This window comes from Leptosomus discolor, chromosome 17 (genome assembly GCF_034619465.1).
Source record: "Leptosomus discolor isolate bLepDis1 chromosome 17, bLepDis1.hap2, whole genome shotgun sequence".
In the NCBI taxonomy this organism is placed as follows: domain Eukaryota; kingdom Metazoa; phylum Chordata; class Aves; order Leptosomiformes; family Leptosomidae; genus Leptosomus; species Leptosomus discolor.
This window is the reverse complement of record NC_141407.1, coordinates 15380054-15407922: the sequence shown is the minus strand read 5'-3', so window position 1 is coordinate 15407922 and position 27869 is coordinate 15380054. Positions and strand designations below refer to the sequence as shown.

Here is a 27869-nt window from a genome sequence, read left to right as displayed (position 1 = left end):
CTAGAAAAGGTCCCGGCCTTTCACCGCCATGAGGGGAAGAAACCAAGGACAAATGAAGAGCGGGGCTGTCCCAGCGGCCTCTTCTCAAAAACATTCTCCAAAACATGTAGGCCTAGCCTGGAGGGGTGTGAAGAGGGGCTGTGCTCAAGTTCTGCTGTTCAAAGGGCCTGCACCTGCCTACCTGCAGGAACCCCACCCTGCTACAGCGATCACAATGTACTGCCACGATACGCAGAGCTGTCCCTCCTAAACCTTTACTTCAGTCGTGGTTTATCAAGTTATTTGCACAGCCTTACCTTGAAGTCCTTGATCGCCGTCAGGCCCGTCAATACCTTGACCAACAGGTCCTTTATCTCCCTTTTCGCCAGTGTCACCTTTAAGCATAAACAGACAATTTCAGCAGAGAGTTGGGCGCTGCAGCTGGATCCAAGGACAGGAAAGGGAAAGACCAAGAGAAGCTCAAACCCCTCAGGCCCTCGCTAGGCTCTTTGCTTACACGGCACCCCTAAAGATGCGAAACCGCCCTCTCGACCTCCATCTGCTGCCCAAGGCCTGATCTTTTCTCCTCCGCTGCTGAAATCGGTACGAGTTTGCAGTTTATTTCAGCGGGTATAAAAGAGAAGCGAGTTGGTTGAGTCTGTCTTACCTCTGGGACCAGGATCACCAAGTTCTCCTGTCGGCCCTCTGTATCCAGGGGGGCCACGAGGACCGGGATGCCCAACGCTTCCCGTAGCTCCAGGAGGACCCGGGGGACCAGCTGGGCCAGGACGACCCGTCATTCCGGGAGACAAGGGCTTCCTCAGATTAGCAGCTAACTGGGCAATTTGATCTGAAAAGAACAAATCCAAGACACCGTGGCCAACCTTTTCGCTCCTGGCTGTGCCTTGTCAGCTGCCAAGCGTGCTTCATTGAGCGAGCAGCTGAAAACGAGTCTGACGGTAAAGCAGAGCTGCGTGCTTGGGCAGACCTTGCTCCCTGCCGCTCCTACACGCTCACTGCTTGTGGCAGAAGGAAACATGGAATCTGTCCTCTCAGCTCATCTGTGCTGGCTTTTTGTTTTTTTTCAATTTTTTTTGTATCACCACAGAGATTTTGGTCAGAAATCTGCAGGTTTTTCAGCCATTGATATTTCCTGTTTCCCAAACCGCTTTGAAAGATGTCAAATATTCTAAAAAATGATACTTAAATAATCAAAACAAGCTTTCAGAGTTTAACCTCATCCCAAATGGCGAACGTAACCCCTGAACGCAGAACAGTAACTTCAAAGAAAGAAGAAAACTCCCGGGGAGCTGGCCCCTGCCCCGGGGAGCCGGGCTGGGCTGCGGAGGGGAGCGGAGGTTCAGAACGACACGGGTGAGGACAGACACTCTCACCAGCCAGTGCTTGCCAGCGTGGGTGCGTGCTTTCAGCACCCTTTGTAGGTTGCCGTGAGGAATCATTTAAAAATACTAATTTTAGAAAAATGAAAGACAGCTCAGACAACAAGGTGACCTCCTGAATAATCTCCTTACATTAAAGGTCAACGTATTTTTTCTTATTAAGACAGAAAAATAACAAATGTCAGGAGCCATCTTATGTTCAGGATCTACTCATCTTCAGCTAAATATAGTAATTAAAGTCAATTTTCTCTCAGTAATACTCACCATTTATCATTTCCCCACAGAGTTCTCTGATGTGTTGTTCACTGGCCTCTTTGCCCTGCAATTAACAGAAGAATCTGTCCTTATACAAACCACTTTATTGATAATCATCCCTGACAGAAGCTTCAGGACACGAAACACATTTCCAGCAGCTCAGTATGAAGCACAGGACCCTGCATGAAGAGGAGTGGGGGTTTTTTTCTCCCCTTTTCAAAAGACGACGGCTTCAATTCAGAAGCTCTGTCACACCAACGGCAGAGATTAATTTTAATGTTAGGACAGATATTTAATCTGAGGTTTATTTGGCCTTTCCTGAAGGATGAAACACGAGTTCTGGACCAAGAGAGAGGTCTAACATTAGAAGTAGTGAACAGGAGTTGTATTTTTCAATGCCCAAATTCTAACTCACTTCTGTAACAAGGACAGTGACTTGCAGCCCGCTCGAATGGACACTGATAATGTGTCATATATTGTTGTGAGAGAACGTTAATGCCCCCAGGCACGGGTTCTGGGGGACTTGACTACTGAAGCTGGCAAACTGCTAAACTTTTTGCACGGGTAACCCGTGATACAAGACTGTTGGCTTGCGTGCGCAGCGACCTGCTTTTGCCTGCTCCAAGGCAGGACCTTATTTTTTTGAATATGCATCCAAAATCCACCATCCATTTATAGTCACTTCAGAGACTCCTTGACTGTGCCCCAGAAGCAGACAGTACTTACTGGAGGCCCGGGTTTTCCTGTGACGCCAGGAATGCCTTGCTCCCCCTGATGGCCCATGGGCCCTGGATGTCCGGGGATCCCTGGGACTCCAGCTGTCCCATTAGGTCCTTGGACACCTTTTGGACCAAGTTCTCCTCTTTTTCCTGGCTGTAACAAAGAAAAAAAACCAATGACGAACCTGACCACTTAAAAATGTGGGCCGTTCTTTTCTCACGGGGGTTAGTTAAGCCTTTCTGCAGGTTTCCTGAATGGATGTGGCTGACCATGTACATTTGTTACATCATACGGGTGGGTTTACATATGTGGGTCACGATAATAACAGCAAAATTATCAAACACATTTGAATGTCACAAAAAATTGTCATCATCATAGATTTTATAGTGTGACCATGAAGAAAACATGCTCCTAGGAAATGATGCTGGAACATAGTTTATGGAGATACATCATCAAAAGACGCAATACGCACGTTTACTCCCAAACCTTTCAGGGCATGAGCCCACAACATCTGACACATACCTCTCCTTTTTGGCCAGGGGGACCAAAGGGACCCTGTTAGAAAAAGAAGGGAAATAAGAAAGAATGATCCATTTAGAAAACGTACATCTGAAGTCAGATCTCCCAAGGTCGCGATGGCATCTAATGGGCTTTGCCAGCAAAGGGGCCAGGAATGATAACAGGGTGCTGGAGACCAGCTTCAGCCCTGGCACAGCAGGGCGAGGACTCTGACGCCAAGACTTGCCCCAGGTACCTGTGCTGAACACAGGGCCAGGCAACCGGGCTGCTTCTTGAGATGGACCGACACCCACCCCCCCGGACAGAGCAACGTTGACTGCTTTGGGGGAGCCAAATGGCAAACGAGTGCTGACGCGCCACAGCTCTGCCAAGGCCACGCTGGCTACCTGGTGCTTCCTGAAGGCAAGAGGAGAGGTGAGGCACACTGTGGATTCGGTGGTGGAAAGGCTGGGGTTGCAGCCAACAGGGTTGGGGCTCTTGGATGGTTAATCCTGACTGACCGTATTCTTAGTTCTTGATACGTGGTTCTCTAGACCCACCTGCTATTTGAGGAGTCAATTCTACTGACTTTAAGGACACCTACCAGTTCTCCTTTGTCACCTGGGAGGCCATCTGCTCCAGCAATGCCCTAAAAGTGAGATACCAGAGTTAACACAGCACCCATCGGTGTGCAAAGATTATTGACAGTAAGGCTCGCTCTGAGACTCAGAAAACCTCAGCTCCTACGGCAGACGGGGGCACTCAGCAGCTTATACGGCCGCTCCAGCAAGAGGAAGTTCTCTCTTCCCAGAGCTGAGCTCTACAGTAGCTGTTCCCCTGCTGACAACGGCACTCGTGGTGCAAGGCAGCTCGCACGAGGACCGGGTGCCCTCTGCAACAAGCTGGTGCTTGGATGAAAGGCCGAGTTCACACAGATGAGAGCCTTGGCCGGGTGGCCGTGAAAGACACCCGCAGGCTGGCATTGGCTTTCCTCATACCAGGAATCCGAATTTCAGGTTCTCCAGCTCTGGGTCTCACAGGAGACGTGGGTTTGCAATGACAGCTACACGTTCAGTGCCCAGTGTAACCGTGTCCTTCAGCTTCCTCAGCAGAACAGCTGCAGCCCACCCTTAAACAGAAGTGATCCGTCACTTGGTGAGGACCATCCCTCTCCCCGCCCCCCGTCTGGGGACGGAGTAACGTAAGAGCGGCCAAAGCTCTGGTGGCACTCGTTTCACTAGCCATGTCAGGGGACATCCCTTTGCTGATCACCTCCATTAAGCCAAGAGCAGCGTGCGCAATTCGAGCATCGCTGGGGGCGACACGAATCGCTGCGATCGGCCGCCACCGGCCGCACGGGCAGCGCGTTCCCGCACCGCACGCTCTGCAGCAGGGCTGGCTTATGGCGCGGCACTTGGAGCAGATCGTGAACATCGTGACGGTGCCTCTACGGCTTGACAGGGGAAGTTGTTTCGAGACAAACAGAGATCGGGTCGGTCTTTCCCTTAGCGACAGAACAGAGATGCTGACACTGGTAAAGAAAACAAGCAACGCTTGCTGGAAAAGCGCTCGTTTTCTGCAAAAACAGAGTCATGCATTAACGAAAGTCGTATATTTGATGAAAACTGGCTCAAAAGCTGATCGCTGAGATTAATCCAACTCTGGAAGTCAAGCAGCAGAAAGGTTACATTAGTCTGTTAACGTGCCAAGCTTTGAGGCTAGGACAAATCCTCTTCATCAGGCGCACGAAGCTCAGTGAAAAGCTGCACTTCTAAACCTAACTCAGGAGGAATAGGATGCGAGGAGCTCACATATGGCATGCCTCGGGGTTACAAAACACAAGGGTCTAGCACTTTTATCACAGCATTTTCATGTGTCTCCGTTAGACCAGACTACATCTCTTTCTCCAACACAAGAAAAATGGGACCAAAGAGGGTTTTGTTAGTGCCTGCTCCAGAGTATTTTCACTTGAGGGAGGAAAAGCAGTTTGTGCTGTCCAAGGCTGTGCCTAAGGTACGGTTAAAATGCCTCTGCTGACCACAGCATGAAAGTTATCACTCACCTGGTTACCTTTGGGACCAGGAACCCCAGTAGGACCCTGAGAATAAGTAAGAGAAAGAAGGTAGATGAGCTCAAACTGTTATTTTCCTGTGAATTCCTGGACAGAATTCTGGTCAGACACTCACTCAACTCAGCAAGGGGCTGGGAATTAATCTCTCAGCTGCCAAGTAGGAGGGTCCAAATCTCATTTGTACTTAGAAATAAGAAGAGATTTTAAGCATCCTTGCTAGCTTTGTAGCACTCTACAGTCGCTGGTTTGTGTTGTAGGACAGTTTCTCAGGCCTCTTCCCATGCCAGCGACAGTGCAGAGCAGCTGCCAGACCAGGCAGGACCTCCCAACTCAGGCCTGGTGGTCTGCTGCCCAGCAAGTCCTCATCCAACCAGACCAGAGAGGCTTTCTTGACGTGGCTCGGTGATGCCCTGCTCCCCACCTGCCTGGACCAGGTTATCTGCACTCGCCTTTCCCATACCATCCTCCTCAGTTTCCTCAAGAAAACTAAAATGAATTCTGTGCTTTTAATCCTAGTCTTTAAAACCTGTTTCACAAAAGTCATCTTTCACATCAATCCCAGGGCTGGGAACTCTGGTTTGCTTCTGCCCCTTTGCTTTTCATTATTGTCATCTCACTACCATGACCGAAATAGCGATTTTACAAATTCACAAATTAAGGGACGAGGTCCAGGATGAGACTGGTGGGTGATTGATCTCTGCCTTTCACACCTGACGATGAGAGGAGGAGATTGAATTTACTCGTGGTATAAAATGGACAAGAATACTTTTGTACCACAAGGGCAAAAAGTCAGGATGGTTTTTCAAGGCTTTATTAGACTGTCAGATTTCCTGCGGATTTAGAGTCTCTCCTGACTGTGAGATTCACAGAACAACATGGCCACAGGAATAAAATACATTTAGATGATTATCACCCCAGGAATAATTCAGGCAACTTGAAAAATCCTTCCACCTCTATCTACCAGGCCCATTCACAGAGAAGAAGGAGACATTTTCAGCCCTATTCATGACTTGGGGTCCACATAGCAGAGCCAACAAGGAGCTCGGGAGAACCCCAGATTTTTTTCTCTTCTGCAAAATCTAGATGGGAAATTCAGTCATTTTACCCTTCGAACAGGATTTCTTCAGCACATTCATCAATCTGGCATCTGCAAACTGCTCTTTTTTTAATAACTACATCTGGAAATGGCTCAGCAGAACAGAATCTTTGAGGAGGACAAACATAAAACAAGGGCATGTCATTTTGCTCAAGTCAAGCGCTGAATAAGTTAAAAAAAGGGGGTATTTCTATTAAAGAAAAAATAATTCTCAGCAAAACAGGCAATGGAATGTCAAAATGCACGCATGGCTCCAGCTATTTATAACTCCATTTTATGTTTGCCGATGGCAAAGGCGATATATTCTTTTCTGAACATCATCATCTAGATTCATACCTCTGACTTCGGAGTCCCAAGGCTCCATGAAAGTTTATGGCAATAAAACACAGCTTAGTCACCAAAGACCATGTCCTGCGAGAAACACTCCCTTAAAGAGAAGCTCAGCCCAAAGGATTTTGATTCAAAACTAATTCCTGGCAGCAGGAGCAAGGGGCAGGACTTTAGGACCAGCTCCACATCCACCAGCCGTCCCCACATTTGTGTCACCCTCTCAGTTAAACACAACGACCAAGTTTTGGCCAAGCACCTAGTGATGCCAGTAGGAGGCAGACATTGCCCCAGACGGCTGCCGGCATCCAGAATCCTCAGGAATCTGATCATAACAAAAATCCTTAGGAAAAATATTTGCCTATTGCTACCTCAGTGAGCAATAAGAGTAAAATCCTTCCCCTCCCCAATATCCTACTCTTAACACGATGGTTTCTATATTGTCTCAAGGCTATTTTATATCTTACGGTCAAATGCACTAAACCTCTTGTATTTGCCACGCCAGCAAATACACTGACTGATATGCTGGTTTGTATTCCTGGCCACGGTCAGCCCAGGGACTGTGAAAAACCCTATCAGTACCTGTTAACTCAGGTCTGCAGGAATACTTATTCTTTTTTCCCCAAAGGCAAAAAAAAAAAAGCCACAATTGACTTCAGAACAGCGTGATGGGTAAGCTGCAGCTGGGATGGTGTCATTGTATTGATCCTGTATTTGCAGTTCTCTTTTTACATGTCAGGATGAGCAGGCTGGGCTGGCAGTGAAGCAGACCCAGGGCAGTATCTGCTGGGCTCTTTGTCCACCCCCCAGCAGATGCCATCACCCCCGGCAGATGCCATCACCCCCAGGCTGGCTGTTTAAGCTATAAAGACTCAGTCTGAGGTTTTGGGGTCTTCCCAGCCCAAATCTTGTGCCCAGTAACAAGCGTGGCAATTCACAGTGCTGATCACTGGCGCAGCCCCCGCTGCTGCCCGCACGGAGGAGGACGGTGGGCGCGCGTGGCTGTCACCGACACCGGTGGGACTGCAGGCAGAAGGAGGCTGCTCCAAGTACCAGCTGCATACGTGGAGGTGGAAAGTCTCCAGCGTTATCCGAACCTGCTACAGCATGCTTTGCTGGGGGAAGCTGTTAACGAGCTGGGGTGTTAAAACAATCAACAATTACATCTTAACAGTAACTACGCTTAATTTCAGAGCCAGAAATAAAACCTACTTTTTTTTTTTTTTAAATTTTTGGCTTTAAGCATAACATCTTCCCTCCCTCTGCTCAGAGCCGCTCTCTGGGTACCAGGCTGCTCTGCGCAGGGGCCTCTTCTCCTCTGAACGTACATTTTTCACCGCAGCAAACCCCTGACTGCAGTCGGAACCCCGCGGCTCCACAATAACTCTCCTGTTTCATGTTTCCAGGCTCACAGTCCCTCCAAGAAGCTTTTTCAAACCTGCCTGGAGCCGGCACAGAAGGGCCATTGTGCAACCCCCGTGGTGCTGCTGCGATTGCTTACACAGAAACTTCACCTTAAAGCTGGAGTCGAGGGAGCGGGTGAACACACGGCTACTGTTCTCCTGCAAGCCCCGAACAAATGTCATTCACTCTGCCCTGCTGGCTTCTTTTAAATGAGAATGAATTCATTTAAATAAAAACCCACATTTATTCTGAGGCGTAGGGCCCAGGTGTGTTGCTATTCAGCAAAAAAAGCACTGAGCAAACTATAGTTAAAAAAAAAAATCCAGAAAACGTAATCAAGCATCTGAGTAACACAAATGCACGAATCGGCCCTCCTGCGCTCGTGGGGAGCAAGGCTTTGCTGAAATCAGCATACAGAGCGGGGAAGAAACCCCAAACAATCGTCTATTCTGGCTAGGACAGGATCCCAAAGTCTCTTTTAAACAATCTGTCCTATCTAAAAATAGTGGGAGTGCCCGAACTGGAACAGAAAGAAGGACAGGAACAGAAGAGGCAGGATGCAGGAATCCTGCTACCTGCCGTAGGGTCTGTCCTGGGCACGCAGCAGCCCCAGAGGACGGGCTGGGACACCTAACGGACCCACCTTCTCCCAATCCCGTCTGTGTTTGCTGGGGTGACATCAGCCATGCCGTGTTTGGGGGCCCCGTTATGCTCTACATTCCTATCTCCCAAACAGGAATTAGACATGTCTTCTCCTTACCCTGTCACCCAGTTCTCCGCGAATTCCAGTCGGGCCAGGAAGGCCAGGTTCACCACTGGCACCTTTGGGACCCTGTTAGGAAAACAACAAAACCCCCTCAAGCTACAGCTTACAGTGCCAGGAAACCCTGCATGTCTTGACATCCCCCAAATTCACCAGCCTCCATAACGTGTTCAAAAAAGGTCATTTGCTCAGCTCTCCGCTCCTTCTTCCCCCAGGACCTAGGGACCCCTTGCTGACTGCTGGGACCGCTTGCGTTGGTCGGGATAGCTCACTCCAACTTCTGCCCCGGCCCACAGCCGAGGTCAGCCACCCCGCCACACTGCTCCAGCCCTCGCTGCCCTGGGGCTTTCGCTAATAAAACCCACGTCTGTGACTCCCGACCAAAGCGATGCTCCCAGAAGGTAGCACCATGTGCTGGTTTTGAGCCAGTTTCACTGGGGAATGGAGAGTGGTTGTGAACAGACCCTTGGAGAGGGGAGGATGAAATATGAGAGTCCCCAGTGCAGCAGAAGGGAGGAGGAGGTCACTGAAGACACACAGGCTGGGAGCATCCAGATGGAGGAAGAAGTTAAGGTGTCTTTACATACAAACTCAAACTCTTCTTTTGCAAACAAATACTAAATATAAGTTGTTCCAGCAGGCAGCTTATCTGGCCTTGTGCTCCGTCTACTCTACTGTGTTAATCAAAGCATCAAACTGCTTCTGGCAAACGGAAGAACGTTTCTTCCTATCCCTTGTTGCCATCATGCGATTGTCTTGCCAGAGGTTTGCAGAAAACAGCAGCCTGCCAAAATCACAAGACACACAAAAATCACCCTTGTCAGCACACCGACCTGGAAACCTCTGACACCGGGGGCTCCCGTCGGGCCTTGGAGACCAAGTGGTCCCTGGAAAGAGAAAGATGGGCTTTGGTGAGGAGAAAATTCAGGGCCAGGTAAGTCGCTTGCGCCATCGGTTTGGCTCTGCTCTAACAGAGCGAGCACGTGCAGTTCTGGGCTGCAGCACGCTTTGCCCAGTGGCATTGCTGATGAACCTGGTGAGCCACTGTAAAAGTGGTCCTTGGTGTTTACTGAGCTTTGTTATTATTAACAGAAATGCTGATTTGGATAGATTAACGCTCAAGAACATACCCTACTCGTGAGTAGTAAAGATCAGTGACAGCAAAAAGGGGTAGCACGATAGAGCACAAACAACATACATCAAAGGGGATCTGCTATCCTGGTCTTATGCTTTAAATTGATCCAGTTCTGCCAGAAAGTACTGTAAAACATGTGCTGCACACACTTGGAAATGAAAAAAAATGACAATTGCATCCACTTGCTTGGACATACTTGGTACCAGCAACATAGAAGGGGGCAGTGTCTTACGCTGTTAGTGCAGGTGCTTTTAAGAGCCTGGCTCGCTAGACAGAACATGAACGTTACCATTAGGAGTCTCTGTTGCTTTCTTCTGAGAAAAATCAGAGAAGTGATAAAGATTGTGGGTGAAAAAACCCCGAAGTAATTTAGACACCTAAATCCCATTTTGTACAGCGCCTTTTTGAAACAGATGCCTCAGAGGCCAGCTGCTGTCAGGAGGTGGCACTTCAGCTTTGTCTCCTTTCACAGCCATCTCTGCGGGCTGTAGCGTTCAGGGACACAAAAAACTTTGGACTGGCCGCCCCAGGCAGAGGGTCAGTGAGCACGGACTGTCCAGCCACCTGACAAACCCGGTGATTGCAGTGCAGATGTGCCCTGTGTTAGGATGGCACCTGTATTTCCCCTTAAAGTACATTTTCCCCCCAAAGTACATTTTCCCCCCAAAGTACATTTTCCCCCCAAAGTACATTTTCCCCCCAAAGTACATTTTCCCCTCAAAGTACATTTTCCCCTCAAAGTACATTTTCCCCCCAAAGTATTTTTCCCCCCAAAGTATTTCCCCCCCTAAAGTATTTTTCCCCTAAAGGTTAGCCCTACAAATTCTCCCTCGTATCCGAACACCCACTGTGTCTCAGTTTTTTCTGGCCATCCTGAAGAGGAAATCCCAGTGTGACTCAAGGCACGATCTAAACCAGTCGTCCTTATCCCTGCCTGGCTCTCCAGGTCAGCACGGCCGTAACCTCGTGCAGAAACCGGGGTCTGCCCAGAGGCAGGAGCCAATCTGCTGAACTACAGCAGCAGCGTCTTCAAAAGGCTAGAGAACTGCTCAGGTGTTTTTGTGTTTCCACTTCTGTTCTCTGCTTGTAATTCAGCGAGGAACTCTCAGAGTTATAAAGACAGAGCTCATGGGAAGGGATGTTAAATGGCACCAGAAATGACTCTGCTGTGCGAGTGGGACCCAACAGAACCCGACAGCCTCAGAATGGGAAGCGACCCTTGGTATGCTACGCTAAAGAAAGTCAAATTGTCTTGAGCCAAACAGCCTTAACACTAGACAAATCCTGCAGCTTTCTCAGAATAGCCCAGGCTCAACTACATTTCATAAAAATCAGCGCTCTAATAACACGAATCAGACATTAGAAACACACATGGGTTCAGCTGCTATTGCACCCACGTCAGAAGCCTGCACCAATGCCATCAGCTCGACTGCGTTTGATTTTTGGCTACAATAATCCGATACCTTTGTGAGGCCAGCTATTTTGATGAAAAATTGCGGACATAAAAGCAAACATTATTAATTCAGTTTATTTCTAAGACTGATTTCCCTCTCCTTGGAATTTTAAAGAGCAGCTGCTCACAAACAATAAATCACCATACAGCTCAATTTCTTCCAAGTGGCACATACCAGAAATCACGTTAGACTTGCTGTAGGCTTCTGGATTTCAAAATGAGATTAAGGGGGGGGAAAAGAAAAGAAAAAAAGCCCAGCAGAACCACTGGAAGGTCAGGTCCAACCGCATCGGCAGCACTAGCTGGGGAGGGACAAAATAAAAGGTAGCCTAGTGGTTTTAGTAGCGTGAACAAAATGAAGTTTTTATCACCCTGGTATCATTTATTATTATCTCTGCTACTCAGCAGGGACGCCACAGGTAGCCGTGCAGTTATTTTCAGGTTTGCAACGCAACTCCAGTTTATTTCTCAGGCTCTGAGATGATGCAAGGAATGCAATGAAAGGAGGAACAAGATGCTCCACTGAGGACCTGAGCGGTTTCTAACCCCGAAGTTTCCAAAAGCTGTCAGTTCACAGAGTAAAAGCGAAACCTGTTAGAGCTGTGTATGGGTTTTTTTTTCCTGGGGGCTCACACCTACAAGCTCCCAGCAAGATAATGCTGTGGGAGCACCAGGTGGGAGAGGGAAAGGCATGGACAGATTCCCCACCTGAAAACTGTTCTGGTGTTGCACCGAACGGTTGTGAACTTCGGGGCATTTTCAAGCAGCTGGGAAAAGCATGCAGCTACGTGTGAGAACGGCAGGAGGTTCCCAACAGGGCCACCAACTTTTTAAACGCTTTTTGAGCCCCTGTCATTCACCGTGACAACGTGCTGCAGGCCTTCCAGCCGGGTTGCTTGTAGGGTTTCAGGTTTTGCAGTGAACCTCTACAACTCCAAGGAAAGTGATACAGGAACGGGAAGGATTTCGTGTTTCATGTTCTGGTGGCAACGTACGTTGCAAGAGCTTAACAGGAGTTTTGCTTCATTAGTGACTCGCGTTCAGCGCAAGCTGAACCTTATTATTACAGTCTAACGAGGGAATTGCTGACTGTCCGGTCTCTCCTGTCTGACTGTAGCAGCTCCGCAAACCTCTTGGACAACTGCAGCTTTCCTTGCCAACCGAAATGGGAGGATTCACTTTGCGTTTGCACGGAGCTGCCAGAGAGAGCAGGATCTGACCCACTTACGGGGGAGAAATTCCTCTGCTGCCAGAACTCCCCAGAGACAACACCAAGAGAGAAGGTGGCCTTTTACTTTAAGCAGACAGTGATCCCCAGGTACTGAACTCGACTTGATTTACAAGCAGCGTTGTACTTACAGTCGCTCCTCTGGGTCCCGGCAGACCTCTCTCACCAGCAACACCGACATCGCCCTGGCAACAACACCAAAGTCAGCCATGCCATTTAGGAGCCACAAATCCACCCTGCCCAACCTGCTGCAGAGGCAGGGTGTGTTCCTGGATCCCAGGCTATTTCAATCCCAAACTCCCTGCCCCGGTGGCCCATCCCCTAGGTCACGCCGCCCGCCTTGGCGGGCTTTGACCTCTGCTGCAGCAGAATATCTGTGCCCAGTGTCCATCCCTCCAGCTCGCGTTGTGCTCGCTGGTAGCTCCAGGCGAGCGTGGGGTGGCTGCCTGGGAGCGCTCATCACTGTGGCCTTGGGGGCAGCACAGCACCTATCGCATTCCTGAAAGCTTTATTCGTGCAGGGAAGCAGCCTGGGAGCTCCAGTTTAACACACACCCAGCAGAGCTCACGGTAAGCGCAAGTGATGGGGATACGTACAGGGATGCCTGGCTCTCCGGAGGGACCTGCCTCTCCCATCTCTCCAGGACTGCCCTGCAGAGGAGAAAGCAAACACTCCGTTAGGACATAACTTCGGAGAGTCGTTTCTGTCCTACCTAGAGCAACAAATGGAAGAGGGAGTTAAAACCTGCATCAGGAAATAAAGCCAGCTTTAAACTTTCATGGTTTTAAGACTAAGATGACAAAACTCTCAACAAGAGACATTTAAAGAACAGGCGAGGCTGGGAGCAGTGACTAGGGAGGGCTGGCAGCCCCAGGGCAGGGCCACCGTATCCCATCTTGGCCTGAGGTGGCCCAGTGAGACAGGGGTGCTCTTTTGGAGGTGTGCTCAGGACACCCCATCGCATTCATTCCTGTGTCACCTTCCTGCAGCATGCTCTCACGCGTGAGGATCAGCAAGAGCAATGATGCAGGTGCAGAAGGGGAAATTCAGAAAGGGAGGGGAGGGACAGAAAACAAGACTTTCCAGAGTAGCTTTGTGCTGGACTGGCTTTGCTCTCTCGGAGATGTTCTTTTCTCTCACAGGTAGGTGCCAATCTAAAGCTCTGTGGAAGTTCTTCTCCTGAAGTGGAGGGAGAGTCTCCAAAAGGCAAGATGAGACAATCCTGCTCCTGCTTGCAGATGCTCAGCCTTTTGATTCCCAAAGATGAAGCCTGCTCTTGGGACTTTGACAGAAGGGCGAATGCCTCCTTCTGGGTTTCCTAAACCACTGATGACTCTCCCGTGTATCTGCTCTGTCTTCACCGAGCGAGGTGCAAGAGCTGTCTAAGCAAGAGCAGGACCACCTCAGTCATTACACCTCATGCCTGCTCCTCACTGCCAGGGCAGCCCAGCCCTGGCCTGAACGCCAACACCATCACCGCGGGGTAAGTCCTCCCAGGGCCTACTGGTGGGCACCAGTCCCCCCCAGCTGGAAAGCCTTGCTGTGACAAGCTTAGCTTCCGCACCAGAACCCATCATTAGAGAGATTCACTTACTGGTTCACCCTTTGAGCCTTTAATACCTGCTCTTCCAGGCAGTCCCTGAAAAAAACCCAAAATATTAAAGCAACGTCGGAAGAAGTGGAGTTATTAAATTTGTTATTCTGGTCTGATTTGACACAGAAGGAGCAACATTTGCTTGAAGCAATGGAGGATTTACATTTCTGCAGCCTTCACCACGAAAGTGACGGCTTCAATTTCTCTCTTGTTCACTGTCCTAGCAGCTCTACCTACACTAATCCTTGTCAGCTAGAGCACAGAGGAGGAACACACAAATACAGCAACAGCAGCAACATTTTGCACAGCAGAAACCTCTCTCCAAGGGTGTTAAAAATATTCTGTAAGACAGGAAGAAAGGAATACTTTACCTCTCTTTAAATAGTTGGGTGACTGGAGAGATGAAACGTTTTGCTGATGAACACTAGTAAGCCAGGGACAGAGCCCAGGCTATGGCTGAATTATGGTCATTTGTATCCCAGATCTTATCTCCTTGCATAAGGGATGCATGTCGCTGGGATGTGAAAGAGAAAATCCCTCTCAAATTTAAATTTTAAATAGAGCCAGAGCACCCAAAAGGCAAGATACTGCTGTGTCAGTGTCTGGTGCTACTCCAGATGTTTTCCATTCTGCCTTGTACACTGCTCCCCTGCGTGTATGGTGAGAAAAGTACTTTTGCTCTTGGCTTAAATGGGGCCCTCCTGAGACAGAGCACAAAATGAAGGTCCCCGCTCCCCGGGAAGGATCTCTGTACGCAGGCCACGCTGCCGCACCGCCCCGAAGGTGCCGGGTCCCGCTGCCATACTCACGGGCAGTCCGTTCGGTCCCTTCTCTCCAGGAGCACCCATGCGAGCTGCATCACCCTGTGGGTATCGAGAGGTTAGGAGGGACCCTCTGGTACGGGAAAATGGTCTGGCGCAGGTAGGGGACACGTTCCTGAACAGACATTTGTCATCTCCTCCCTCCCCATACGTGCAGGATCGAGAACCTGTTGTGCCTACAAGGAGGTGGGCACCCCCTGGAAACTGGGTGCTCAAAGCTCCCAGGTGTCTCCCTAGTCCCCTTGCGGCTCCCAGCCTTCCCTGGCAGCACACGGTCCGTGTTCCTGCGGGATCACTGTTCAAAAACCAGGCAACTACTACCTGACAGCACTTTTGTCTCCAGACCATTAAAATAAACAGATGTCTCTGTCAAACAGCTTTGAAAAGGCATCTCTGAAGGCCCAGAGTCAGCCAATAGGAACCACTAAGTTACACCAAAGGACACCGTTGAGTTTAGATCATATGTGCATGGCCGATACGGGAATCTTCTTTCTTTAGGGAATTTCCTTGGGATTAATTAATAGAAGCAACTTCACTCTTCTTCACTAGTTGTACTACTGGAAAACTTCTTAGAAGCAAGAGCTTTCCAGCCGTGCTCTTGACAAGCATCAGCAGCTTTGCAAAACACAAGGGGCAGTAACAGAAATCTTCCCTGCAGTGTTTAAGTAGGACTTTACAAACCTTCTCACCATCGAGTCCAGGAGCTCCATCCCGCCCATCCTTGCCAGGCATGCCCTGCAAGGCACAACGCAGGTTAAGCTTGTGAGGCAAATACTGCGGTTTTCACATCAAAGAACCTTTTGGCAACGGGTCCAGCTCCAGCTGTACTGGGAGACGGGGAGATTTTTCATCAACGGCAGTACAACTGCGTTTGGTCCAACCAGGGTTACACTGAAGGTCATACGGACCCACAGAGGAGAAGTTTGATGGCAAAGACCATCAGATGACAGTTTTCTCCTATTGTGCTTTATTTCATCATCTGCAAGCACGACAACAGTGAGACTTGCATCCTACAAAATTGACTTACAGGTTCTCCTATGAGTCCACGAGCCCCTGGGTTTCCTTTTGGTCCAGGTCTACCCTAGAAACCAACAATAAATCCTGCGTTATCCAGGACCCAACCCTTAAGAACAACTGGCCAACAAAGATAATGGCCAAACTCTGCACGGACATTTCATTCGGTTTGTGCTGGCTCCTGCCCTGTCCGTGTAGGTGCGGCGGTTCTTTTAGGACACACCAGAAAACTGGCCCAACGCTGGCTGCAGCATCGGGGAAAATTCTTGATCGTTTCAAGTGACAGAAATGTAAGATCTGATCCCCCCGTGCTCCACAAGCAGCACTTAGGCACCTTATTATTTAGGCATCTTCAATAAGACTTCAACATCTCGTTTTTGAGAGGAATGCTTTCATCCCTCCCACCTCCCTTTCAAGTAAACCAAGCGGGGCACAAGCCATAATAAACCTGTGAAACAGACTCCTTTGAACGTCACGTCCAAAATTTGAGCGCTCGGGCGCTTTACTGCACTTACAGTATCGCCTTTGGGCCCTCTGAATCCTTGAGGTCCTTTGTTTCCTTGGTCTCCCTACGACAGAAGAAGAAAAGCCATTAAGCATCTTCATCACACAGTGACAAAGACTGATGATTCAAGGGTGTAAATGATGAAGGTTTATTTGTGCTGTTTGCCGGCATTAGCAGAGGGAGGAGTGCACACGTTTCCCCAGGAGCTCAGCTGTGCTTTCTCAGTTACACTCTGTAATTCCTGACACACAGATGAATTACAGCAGGGACTTTGCCAACAATCCCTCAGGGCAGAGACCATCTTTCCCTTCATTTAATGAAGCATTTTCTTTAACCAGAAAGAGAGTGGGGAAAAAAAAAACACCTTTAATATTTACTGTCTAGATCCTGCCTGGCATAATTAAATGTTTGGTGGACAGTAAGCACCTCATTTTATTTCAGTTTGGATGAATTTCTTCTGTAATTGCAAAGACTAGGGAGGGATCCCCAGAGGGTGGTACTGCTTTGGGGTCGCTGCAGGCTGTGGTGTGCTGGCTGGTGTAGGCAGGTGAAGGTGCCTGCTATAAAGCAGATGCCATATTACCCAGGCTAAGGAGAGAGTGGGTGGCAGGCCAGGGGCAAATGCTCTTGGAGAGGCCATCATGCTGTGGAGGCAGCTCTGGTCTCATATTTGGACACAGCAAGGAGGGTACAGGAGTCTGCCCACAGGTTCAGTGTTCTCCTGCGCTTCACCCCAGAGCTCTGCAAAAGGATGAGGACTGCATCTTTAATACACAACTGACTGTTTTCTGCTGGTGGCAAAAGTCCTTGCGAGCTGGGGGCACCTGGGAATAGACCAGGCTCGAAGGATGTAAGCTCAAGATACCGCTTACTGATTCTTCCTCAGAACTCTCCATCCCAACACCACCACAGATACCCCTCTCCAGCGCTTGCCCACAGCTGCTGATGCTCAGGGAAGAGCAGCAAAGAACAGAGAGCAATGGAAATGTGGTGAACTTATTCCGGCACGGGGCACGACTGAGGGAAAGCCATCATGAGATCTGGGTCAGGTGAAATAGCATTGCTCTAACTGCGGGGAAAAAGGCAAAGGGAGTAATCTGATGGAGATGGCCAGCACACTCCTCCTCTCCGCTGGCAGCAAAGAGTTCAATGCAGGAGGAATAAATTTAGACTTTAGTTATGGAAGGCAGGGCCACAGAGATGCCGAGAAGTAGATACCTACAGCTTTCCCTGGAGGTCCTGGGATTCCAGGTGGCCCTCTGAAACCAATGTCACCCTGCAAAGAATAATACATCGTTGTAATGCTGTGGCTGGCAGAGGGTGAAGTAATAGCATCCCTACCTTATACCGCAATCTAAGAAAACACAAAAGCCCCAGAAAGGCACCTCATATTTCTTGCTAGCTTGCAATACAGCCTTGCAAAAGATCCCCCTCTGAACAAGCAGGTTTTTACTCTGGACCTCCCCACCATTATCTCTGTGATAAACTGATATCATTCATGGCCTTGCTATCTTGATAACACACTTGTTCCTAAAAAAGTGCATGACTTTTTATCAAATTCAAACCCATTCAGCCTCTAGGCTGATGGTCAAGGGGCCTTGGCAAAAACCCAAAGCCACGATGAGCTAGAGATTGAACCCTGTTCTCACTGAGGAGACTTTTCATGTCCTGAAAATCTTTGTCCATCAGTGATTCTTTGGCTTTTTCTCGTAGAGACAGAATAGAAAGTGAAATGTTTGTGAAACGTTTTTCACAAGGTTCTTTAGTCCTGCAGGGACAGTACTTTGTCCTTCTGGTCTGAATGCTTAAGTCAAGCTGGGCCTGATCCTGTCAGTCCCTCAGGTATGTAGACTCCTCCTGCCTTTGGAAGGTTGTTCTGCTGGGGGGTGCAGGAAAGAGCCTGCACTTTGTATCTTTATGAGTGGTCTTCAGTAAGGACAAATGCCACCTGGACCTCACACGGGACAAATTGGGGTGGTGGTAGTGGGGAAATTGGAAGAAGGTTTTACTTACTCTGTCACCAGCCGGACCCATTGGACCAGGGAGGCCTCTTAGTCCTCTTGGGCCCTAATTAAGAAAACAAACCAGTTAAAACCCGACCACTTTTCAACGCAAACTGGCAGAACAGCATGATGAAGCAACTCATCAATGCAGAAAACGTTAAGAAACAGTAAAGGGTGGCAAAAAGCTCAGCCTTCTGACGCACAACCAAGACATTTTCCCTTTCGGTGATGACCTCTGAGCGAGTGACACTGCGGAGACACCCCACGCAGACATGCATTCAGAGTCCCTGCGCTCTCCAGCCCCCCTGCCGGGCTGTCAAGCCAGCCCAGACCTCAGCCTCAGACCCACCCTGAAGGTGTCCAGGGCTCTACTGGAGTACTGGCAAGACATCCAAGCGATAGCCATCGCCTGGATGTCTCATCCAAGGTGAGGCGCCAAAAGCAGGACCTGAATTAAAGCTCAGGGAAACCAGCCCCGTTTGCTTTGTCAGCAGCACCGACTGTCACATCTGTTATCTACAGAGGCAAGAGCTGTTTGTGTAACTCAGGACGACTGGAGGCACCAGTGAGTTTCACGGTAAAAAGGTCACGGGAACTGGTCTGAAGAGCAGGAGTTACCTGCAGGCCAACGCTGCCGGGAATGCCTGGAGGACCGGGAGGGCCAGGGTTACCCTGGGAGAGAAACATTCATTAGACAAGAGGCAAGGCAGCATGAGCCTGCCAACACAAAGCCAGGGAACTTCCCATCCTAATTCTCCTTGAGCTCCCTCCCACCCAGATTTCTGCTTCAGAATTTGCTTCTACATTACAGGCAATTTCTTCTACGTGCGAGAACGCTTGATCAGTCAGGAATTTACCCGAGTGATTAATTCAGGGCTTTTTCCTGAGCTGACATCCCTGCGTGTGAAACAAAAGGTGTTAACTTATCAGGCTGGTCTTAACGTTGTGATTATTGGGAAGATGAATTTTCTTGAGGCATTAGCACATGGTCATACATGCAGAGCAATGGAAGCCAATGCACTTCAGTCACAGTAACTTCTCCTTGGTGTTCAGCCAATTGCCTCATGTCTCCCTGAAGAAATTTATGGTGCTTTTGGAGAAAAATCCTCCCTGCCCCCTTTAAATTGGAGTTTACCTTCTCTCCTTCTTTTCCTATTTCACCAGGTTCTCCTTTGTGACCAGTGTGTCCCTAGAAAAAAAGAGCTCCAATTATTCACATTCCACTGCAGTCTTGTTTCAAAATTTAAATTTTGTGAGACAGCTGGAAGACCTAAACCCACACAACACAAACGACTTGCTGTGAAAATAATCTATACGTGTGCTGCAACTGTGTGAACGGAGGTCACTTCTGGGGTTACTGAGCCGTGCACCGTTCCCGAGTTGGGTATCGTTGTGTCAGAACTGATCTTGTCTCAGAAAATGCTCAGAATTGGTTTTCGAGAGTGACTCGCGGCGAGACTCGGCTACAGGTCTCTGGATGCAATTCCCAATTACAGGTAGGTCAGGCACCAGAGCACAGTTCCCATCACTTTTGAAAATGGGGCTGAGATGCATCTGAAAACCCCATTCTGCATCTTTAACCTCCCTTTTTGTTTAAGTCACCTCTAACGTCTGCATCATCAAGCTTGCAAAGAAATCCATGTCCTGCTGAAATCTTTTCTATAAACTCAGATTTAATTTGCTTCTTGGCTCCCTTCCTATTATTGTGGGAGAGACCCAGACTAATTTCAGCCATGGCAGATGTTATTCCTCACCACGCAAAAGGTCCTGCGCATCATTTGCATTGTAATTGGAGACCTTCACAGGTTTTTCCATTTCATAAGTTATGAATTTTGAATAGCTATACCCTAAACATTGCGTATTTCTAACGATACGTATGACTCAGCTCAGAGACCAAACAGACCTGCAAAGGTCAGTTCATGAGGAATCGAGAGCATTTCCCAGGAGATCTTCCACCCATTGCCACCTTCTGCTAAATCCTCATGAAAAAATGCGAGTAACTTATTACTCCAGCTCACTGCTGGAGCGTGCCCTACTGCACAGAATTCGTGTGAATCATAGAGGGGACAGAAAAGCAGATGTTTAACTGCTGAGTGAGGTTTCCTGACGGTAGCAACCCAGAATTTATGTACCAGAATCAAACAACATAAACAGAAAGCTGCCTGGTGCTACACTGGGTATAAAAATGACAATTAGATTGTATTTAATCATGTAAATTATGTCTCGCTACAGTAAAACTTGTACCTCTGTGTTTACAGGGTCTGTGAGCACAATTTAAGAACCAGTGAGATTTTTACAGCTCCCTCCAAGTCTGAAAAGGCAGCACATCATTCCTGAGGCAGCCCTGAACCGCCACTCTCTGCTTGCTCCTGCTCATGGCTTGTGCTCAAAAGGCTTGGGTGGTGTTTTAATCTTTGTGCTCACCCTGTGCAAAGGGTTAAATGGCATTTGTAGGAATAAATGGCTGTAGTTAAATCTTCTAACGAAGGCTGCAATCCTGCAAGGGATCGAGCCACAGAGCAAGGTGCCTGCAAGGGCAGGCAGGTCCTTGAAGGAGGTAAAGCCTCTTCATGAAGGGAGGGCGCTCACACTCTGCAGGATTGAGTTCCGTGGCAGAGCAGCTATTGCTACAAGTGTGGGAGCAGCCTGCAAAGAGGGCAGGATCGGGTCCTTCCTCCTCCTCCCGTCTCGTGTTTGGCTACTTTAGGGGTTTTCTCTTTTGCCAGCATAAACCCAGGTAAATGCACGGCTGGTTTGGAGAGGTGTGGAGCCTGCAGGAGACAAGTACTATGTATAAGACAGTTTAGTCCCAGGGGTTCATAGTGGTATTGATTTGGGGAGACAGACCCTTGTATCTGCAGGTGGTATTTTTCTTACCTTGAACCCTGGCATTCCTGGGGGACCTGGAGGACCCGGTGGGCACAGAGCTGGGCACTGCAAGGAACAGAAACACTTTGGTTTATCCAGTACACAGGGAAGCTGGTTTCATTGCTAGGGAGAAGTGAAAAGGTCACATGGGTTTCAGCTCTAAATCCACTAAATCTAGTTCATTCACAGCATCATGTATTCACTGGCATTTCCCTATGGCAGAGGGTCCTAAACTGGTCCTCAGGTCCCCAGTGACCCGCAAAATAATGATTTATGAATGGTCTGCTTCACTTTGAGCATGGACTGAGAGAAATTCTGAAGGATGACAGTGGTCCACTGTCCAAAATGCTGGAGAAGCACAGCTCCCCAGTGAAGCTGGATGGGTACCTTGTAAATCATTGGGAACATAGTTAAATCTACGCATTCATTGACCCCTATTGATTTCCATTAGACAACTCACCCAACTGAAACAAGGACAAGCATCGCAGTTTATCAGAAGGGGATCTATAAAAAACTAACCCAAATACCACTAAGCTGGTATCTGCAGATGTCTAGGGGTGGGTGAGCCCCTGGTGGGAACTCTAGTTTGACTGGGAACAAATCAGAACATGCATGGAAATTTAATGGGGACTTAAAAGGCCGTAATCTAAAAAACTATAAATAGGGAACGAGATTTTCTTCTGCAGCTTTTCTTTAATTTGTTTGTTTTTTTTTTTCTTTTAATAAAACCCCAGGCAACACCTCTGTAGCAGAAATTTAATTTTCCAGTATATTCCACAGGGTAACTTAAATTAAACTCGCAGAAATAGTATCATTTTCTATTAACTTCCATGTGACTTGCCATAAGGCAGTCTAAACTGACTCTGAGCTTTTTTTGGGGCACACCAATTAGAAAACCAAAGATGCTGTCACAACAACAGCTGCGAAATCTGGAAATGTCACTTCCATCGTTCATGGACTTAACACTCCTTTCATTCCCTTGAAAGAAAGGAATCGAGACTTTCTCGTAAAGAAGGTCTAAACAAAGCATATGCCCACAGGAACCCAGTGCCACCAACCATGGAAATAAACAGTGCAACACGCACGACCTTTTCTCTTGCAAAGCAGGACTGGAAACAGATGCGTGAAAAGCTGTTGTCATTTACCAAATGCTAAAGTTGTTTTGTAAATGAAAAATGTATGCGAAACCTGCATTTTGAAAAAAGGAAAAAATCAGCACTAGCATATCTACCTCCTTGAAAGAACATTTCAGTCTTGTAAACGCAGAGGCAACACTCATGCAGTCAGCGATGAGGCAGTTTAGACCCACGTCTGCAGGCCTGAGCGGTGCATGTTAAGTGGTCTGACAGTCACCCACGTAGGCCAACGAGAAGTCACATCAGTGATTAAACCAAAAAAAAAAATCTTTTCATGCTACACAAAGAAAAACCTACCTGAAGGTCCCCACCGACATTGGAAAAGGTGCCTGGAAGACCCTGCAATTCATGAAATGTGGTCTTTTAAATATGTCAAGACAAACACCAGGAGGAAATAAACTTTCTAGGACATGCACGTTGCAGACCCAGCTCAGCTGGATCAGCACAAGGCAGATAACCAGCCCCGCAGTGTAAAATGCGGCCCCTGAACCCAGAGCAGCACCAGTCAGGGGTGCAATTATCTTTTGGAGGTGCACAGATGAGCTTGGGGAAGGGCCTTGAGCCTTAAGTGATGAAGGCAGCGATTTAAGAACGGCAGCTGTGCCTGGCCCTCCTTCGGGCCAGGGAAGTCCCTTGGGAAAGACCTCCCTATCCCTCCAACCCTCCAGAGATACCGCAGCAAACCCAAACCAGAGACTTGCTGGTTTCAAGCCCCCTTTGCTGCCCCTTACATCACCACCCAAGCAGCCATATAAACCTTGAGAGAACAGAAAGCCCACCCTGCGATCCATCTGTGCCGCAAAGCCTGGATGTCACTGGGCTCCTCCACCCGCACAGCACAGACATAAACAGGAGATAATCGACCCACCAAAGTGCAGCCAGGGAAAAGTCCCTGCACTCCTTGGGGCACAGTGTTTACAGCCTGCTGAAACTTAGCCCAGAAAGGCAGCGCTCAAGGCCACGGCAGCAAATAAAACGTGCACGTTCTGGCAGCAAGAGGAAAATTCTGGGCTCCCCGTGGGAATTTTCTCACATTTATTGGCAAGACTCAACTTACGGGAGGTCCGGGTGGTCCAGGAGGCCCTGGGAATCCTGGCAGACCAAAAGGTCCCTATAAAAAGAGTGAAAAATAATAAGAATTCCCCTTCTTAACCATTTCAATGAAAATGCAAAGGGAGAGGAAGGGTGGTTACCAAGTACAATTGCATATCTCTGAATGTGGGGCAAGAGATCTCTACTGGGACTAAACTGCACCTTTCTTTCTGCAGAGCCTTCTATGACTGCAAAGAGAGCAGCAGATGCATATGGGAGTACAGGGATTAGGACAGAAGAACGTATCCCTGCACCTACATCCCCGCTTCCACTGGCTCCGTAGCAATCCAGTGGAGCTGTGGGCACCCAGACACGATGGTGTGCTTCTGCAGAATGGGCTCCCTCAGACCAGACTCATTCTGTGCACTAGCTTCTTTTGAGGATGCTGAAAGAATAGGCCAGCTGGTAACTAATCTCTGTTCTGGTGACATTGGCTGCTCATTGTCCTTACTCATAGTTGGTAAAGGAAGGTATGGCTGCAAGCACTTGCCCATCTTTGGCACTGCACTACTTGACTGGGGTGACCCTACGGAAGCCGATACAAGGAATAGCATCGCCCATGGGCATTTGTGGAGCTTGTAGTGGCTTTGCATCACGCTTCCAGAATAGGGTGGGACACCAGAAATGAACCTCGTTCTTCTGTGGCTGTGGCATGTTCAGTAAGCAAGGATCGAACAGCAGGACAAACTCACAGGAGGACCCCGAAATCCATTTCCACCTGGGAGCCCGCTGGGTCCTGGAGGCCCCTGTTGAACAGAGAGAAGAGCCTTTACACCCGTGGCAACCTCGCATAGCTGCCAAAGCCCGGGGGCAAGCAAACAGCCCGGCTGTACTCATTTCTCTAATCCCCCTGAGGAGCTCAATCCTGCACCCAGACAACCAGTTTACTGGGGCACGTCTTTCCGTTTGCTCCACCTTCGCACGGAGCACGCTCTTGTCATCATCCCATGTTGCCGACCCCTGCATCCCCTCCGACACAGGGCAGCTCTGAGATGCCCCCGGAACCCACCAAACAAGAGCTGCCCCAGAATTGTTTGCTTCCAGTGATTACAAGGATGCTGCGCATCGAATTTGCATCAGGGCCAGCTTCCCTGGGGTTAGGGCAAGCATGAAAACCCCACCAGGCTGCTGAGCTGCAGGACTCCACATCCCTCTGCCCGGCACAGGAGAGAGACCCAAGGCCTGAGGTGGGTTTATAACATTCAGAGTATCCAGTAAAGCGGGTATAATAATTTAAAACACTTTTTGGAAAAACCCCATTACTTACTGGAGGTCCTGGTAGTCCTTTGCCCTGGAAACAACATTTAACACAGGAAAAGGTCACTTAGAAACTGAACATCCAGAAAGAAAAGCAAACCGCAGAAAATGCCGCTTATTTTTTTTTTTTTTTAAGTTTCCTTAGCACTCCCCAGTCCCCAATTATTGTAATTTGCAATCAGAGCAGAGCTGGAGTCTTGATGAATCCTTTTGTTGCCTCTAATAATTTGTATTCCTTTTACATCACTGTTACCTACAAGACATCTCTAAGTAAAGCCACAGTGATGTGGTAGTGGGACACAGACAGTTATGAAGACAACATTCCAGTTTATCTACTTTTCCTTTCTTTTTTTTTTCCCTACATTTTTATTAGACATTATCTAACGTCTAATAATTTTGAAAAGCATTTGATATGCTAGTTTTTATCCCAAGCTGGCTTGCTTTACACCTCAGAGACTAAAACCAGGCCCTGCGTCACCAGAAGAGGTCACACATACATATTTAAACACTTCAAACAGTACTTTCACTCAGTCAGGCTTTGATCCCTTTGTTTGGGATACAAGGCTTCCCATCTTCTCTCGGTGACGCTTTTGGCACAGTACGACACACCACCTTTACACACGCCCTTCTGGGAGCTACTTACAGCTGGTCCAGGTGGCCCGGCAGGTCCCAGTGCACCCTACAGGGATGAACCGGAGGGCAAGTTAGCAGGGTTAAAAACACAACTCCCGCGTGGGTCGTCACCAATGCCTGCTCTCCTTGACACCGATCTTTGCTCCAAACCCCCAGCAGTGTCTCACAGTAACAGCATGCAGCTGGAGACACTCACAAACATAAGGCTAGAAACTTACGGATAACGGCTCTGGCGCTGCTGGTTAATTACTTGACTGAAGACCATTTTAAGATAGCAGGGATGGATGTTCAGAACCGGCCCCAGCAACTTTCTTCACTATTTGCTGGGCAAGAGACTGACTAAAACACGAGCTGCTCCTAAAAGACTAACCAGACACTTCTGCAAGTCACAGCTGGCCTCAGATTGGTCTCCAGGAATATCTAAAGGTTCATAAATTGGGTTTCATCCATTTGAAATATTCTCATTCATAATACTTCCATGATGTAGATCCAATGACTAAATTATGTGAAACTATTGACAAGATTTGGGCTTGTTCTAGTTAATTTTATTAACGCATACATTTTCCCTTCAGGCAAAGACAAAGTTTTGGCAGCTTCTGCCTCTTCTCTAGCTTTCCCTGGCAAATCCCCAATCTCCTTTTCCCAACTTGCATTCTTACTCTTAAGCTTGGCTAGAGTTTGGTGACCTTATGTCTTAGACTAGAATTAAGTCCTTCTTGAAGTTGCTACATTCCTACTTAAGTGAAGATAGTAAGACAGACCCTCTTAACCCCTTTGTTGCACTGCAAAGATGCCAACGTTGGCCAGCAGACTGTAAAGTTAATCACAGGTAGTAATTCTGAAACAGAAAATAAACAGAAATATAAAAATGAACAAAAAACACCCCCCAGTGTGGTGGGTGGACCTTGGCCAGCAGGTGTTAAGATATCTCCAAGAGATACGGGGTGCGTGTTGCTGACTGATGCTCTCGTCTCTGAGAGCCTCCTCAGAAAACAGCTGCTGCTGCGACGGGGAAAGGAAAAGCAGAGGCAGGCAGCGGATGAGAGAGCGCGATTTTGTCACTCCTTTTAAAAAGCAAAAGAAAAGGAAAGAAAGAAAAACAAAAAAAAGCAGCAGCGGAGGTGCAGAAATGCCAGTGTCAGGTGGAGTGAATGATAAAGCTGATAACAGCTTGCTCAGCAGCCCTGGTGCGGCTGTCACGGTGTCTCCAAGCGGTGTGGGCACTCGGGAGCTGCAGAAGAGCCCCGTCGTTCCCAAGGCCCTGCCGCAGACAGCTCTTTGCCTGCTTTTGCATTGTTCTCAGCTGATGCTGCTCTCTGACAAAGGGAGAACTTAAAATAGTACGTGAGAAGGTGGCAGACTTAAACACCGAACAAACCGTGTTGTCATTTACGGACTGCGTTAAACCGGCGCCAGCAAAATCCTCTTCTCCTGGCACAGGGACAAAGAGCGATTACAGCACGAGGCTTCCTCAGCCCCTCTCGCCAGCCAGGTTGCCCAAACCTGTTTTCCAAACAGTCTCAAGACGCTGCAGAGAAGCATCTCAAGCGTGATGCCCCGAGCTGGAGTGAAATGGTATCTACCCGCAGGACCAGGAGAACAAGGCAGACGGGCAGACCTGGAGAACACCCCAACGCCCTGCTGCTTATTGTGATCCCCAGCCCTTTCCTAACGTTCTGCGCACCAAATGAGATTAGAAATGTTTTCCCTTGTTAAGCTTAAGGAGAAAGATGCGGAGGACCCAAGGCCTCATTAAGAGCAGTCTTGTGAGGAGAGGACTGTAATCCAATAAACATCAACTCTGCTGCAAATGTCAGCTCACTCATTTCTCTTGCTGCAGGTTACTCCGCTTTTCTTCCAGTCACTTTTATCTTTAGGCTGAAGTGCTTACAACTACTGATGGTTGTAAGGGACAAGCTGGGATCTCCTCCTGCAAAAAACCCACTGAATTCCTGGCACCTACTGATTTACACCCTAATCCTGGCCCCACTGAAACCGGCTGCATCGCCCCTTTCTGCTTTGGCTGACATGCCAAAAGGTTGGCAGAGTACCCTTAATTCTGGCACCTTTGAGGGTGGAAGCTGCAGCAGATGCAGCAGTGAGCATTTCTGTGCTGTAAAAGATCACCGAGTCCCCGAGCAAGCCGATGTGACTCCATTAAGTTCAAAGCAGAGACTCTAATTTACAGCTCGATTTCAATAACATTGTGACTCAACTCATTCTCCTGGTAACAATGTTCTTTCTCTTTGATTAGAAAACAATCTCACCATAATTTCTCACTTTAAAGCAATACATTTTATGAACATACAACTACGGAGCACAGGAAATACTTGATTAGTATGACATTCATTGATAAATATTCATATTCATAAATAAATATGAATAATTACGTTTTCCTCATTGCTTATCGCGTAAAGCGGCAAACTTCACAATGGCCTTTGAAAACTTTCCAATGAAGGACACCAGTATCTAGCACTCAGGGCTAGAGCTCAGAACCCAACTTGTTCTTGGCTAAAAATGAGGGGGGTTTTAATTGAAAAAAAAACCAAACCCCAACACATGGGCTTAATCTGATCCGTCTGTAAGCAGAACCATGAGAAAAGCTCATGGATGCTGA

General features: G+C 48.3%; 1 protein-coding gene across 1 annotated transcript in view; it reads right to left on the bottom strand.

The window, feature by feature from the left end:
* Positions 1–27869, bottom strand: part of COL9A3 (collagen type IX alpha 3 chain) — a 39693-nt gene that overhangs the window by 2277 nt on the left and 9547 nt on the right. The window contains exons 6-31 of the mRNA XM_086474795.1: positions 25263–25298; positions 24630–24653; positions 24055–24108; positions 23328–23381; positions 22568–22609; positions 21144–21200; positions 19402–19455; positions 18885–18938; positions 18277–18330; positions 17486–17539; positions 16274–16327; positions 15772–15825; positions 15426–15479; positions 14733–14786; positions 13924–13968; positions 12926–12979; positions 12461–12514; positions 9347–9400; positions 8511–8582; positions 4915–4950; positions 3457–3501; positions 2877–2909; positions 2361–2507; positions 1644–1698; positions 647–829; positions 297–374 (exon numbers count right to left, since the gene is read on the bottom strand). Coding sequence (XP_086330921.1) covers positions 297–374; positions 647–829; positions 1644–1698; positions 2361–2507; positions 2877–2909; positions 3457–3501; positions 4915–4950; positions 8511–8582; positions 9347–9400; positions 12461–12514; positions 12926–12979; positions 13924–13968; positions 14733–14786; positions 15426–15479; positions 15772–15825; positions 16274–16327; positions 17486–17539; positions 18277–18330; positions 18885–18938; positions 19402–19455; positions 21144–21200; positions 22568–22609; positions 23328–23381; positions 24055–24108; positions 24630–24653; positions 25263–25298 — 1555 coding nt within the window. The remainder of the gene's footprint in view (positions 1–296; positions 375–646; positions 830–1643; positions 1699–2360; positions 2508–2876; positions 2910–3456; positions 3502–4914; positions 4951–8510; positions 8583–9346; positions 9401–12460; positions 12515–12925; positions 12980–13923; positions 13969–14732; positions 14787–15425; positions 15480–15771; positions 15826–16273; positions 16328–17485; positions 17540–18276; positions 18331–18884; positions 18939–19401; positions 19456–21143; positions 21201–22567; positions 22610–23327; positions 23382–24054; positions 24109–24629; positions 24654–25262; positions 25299–27869) is intronic.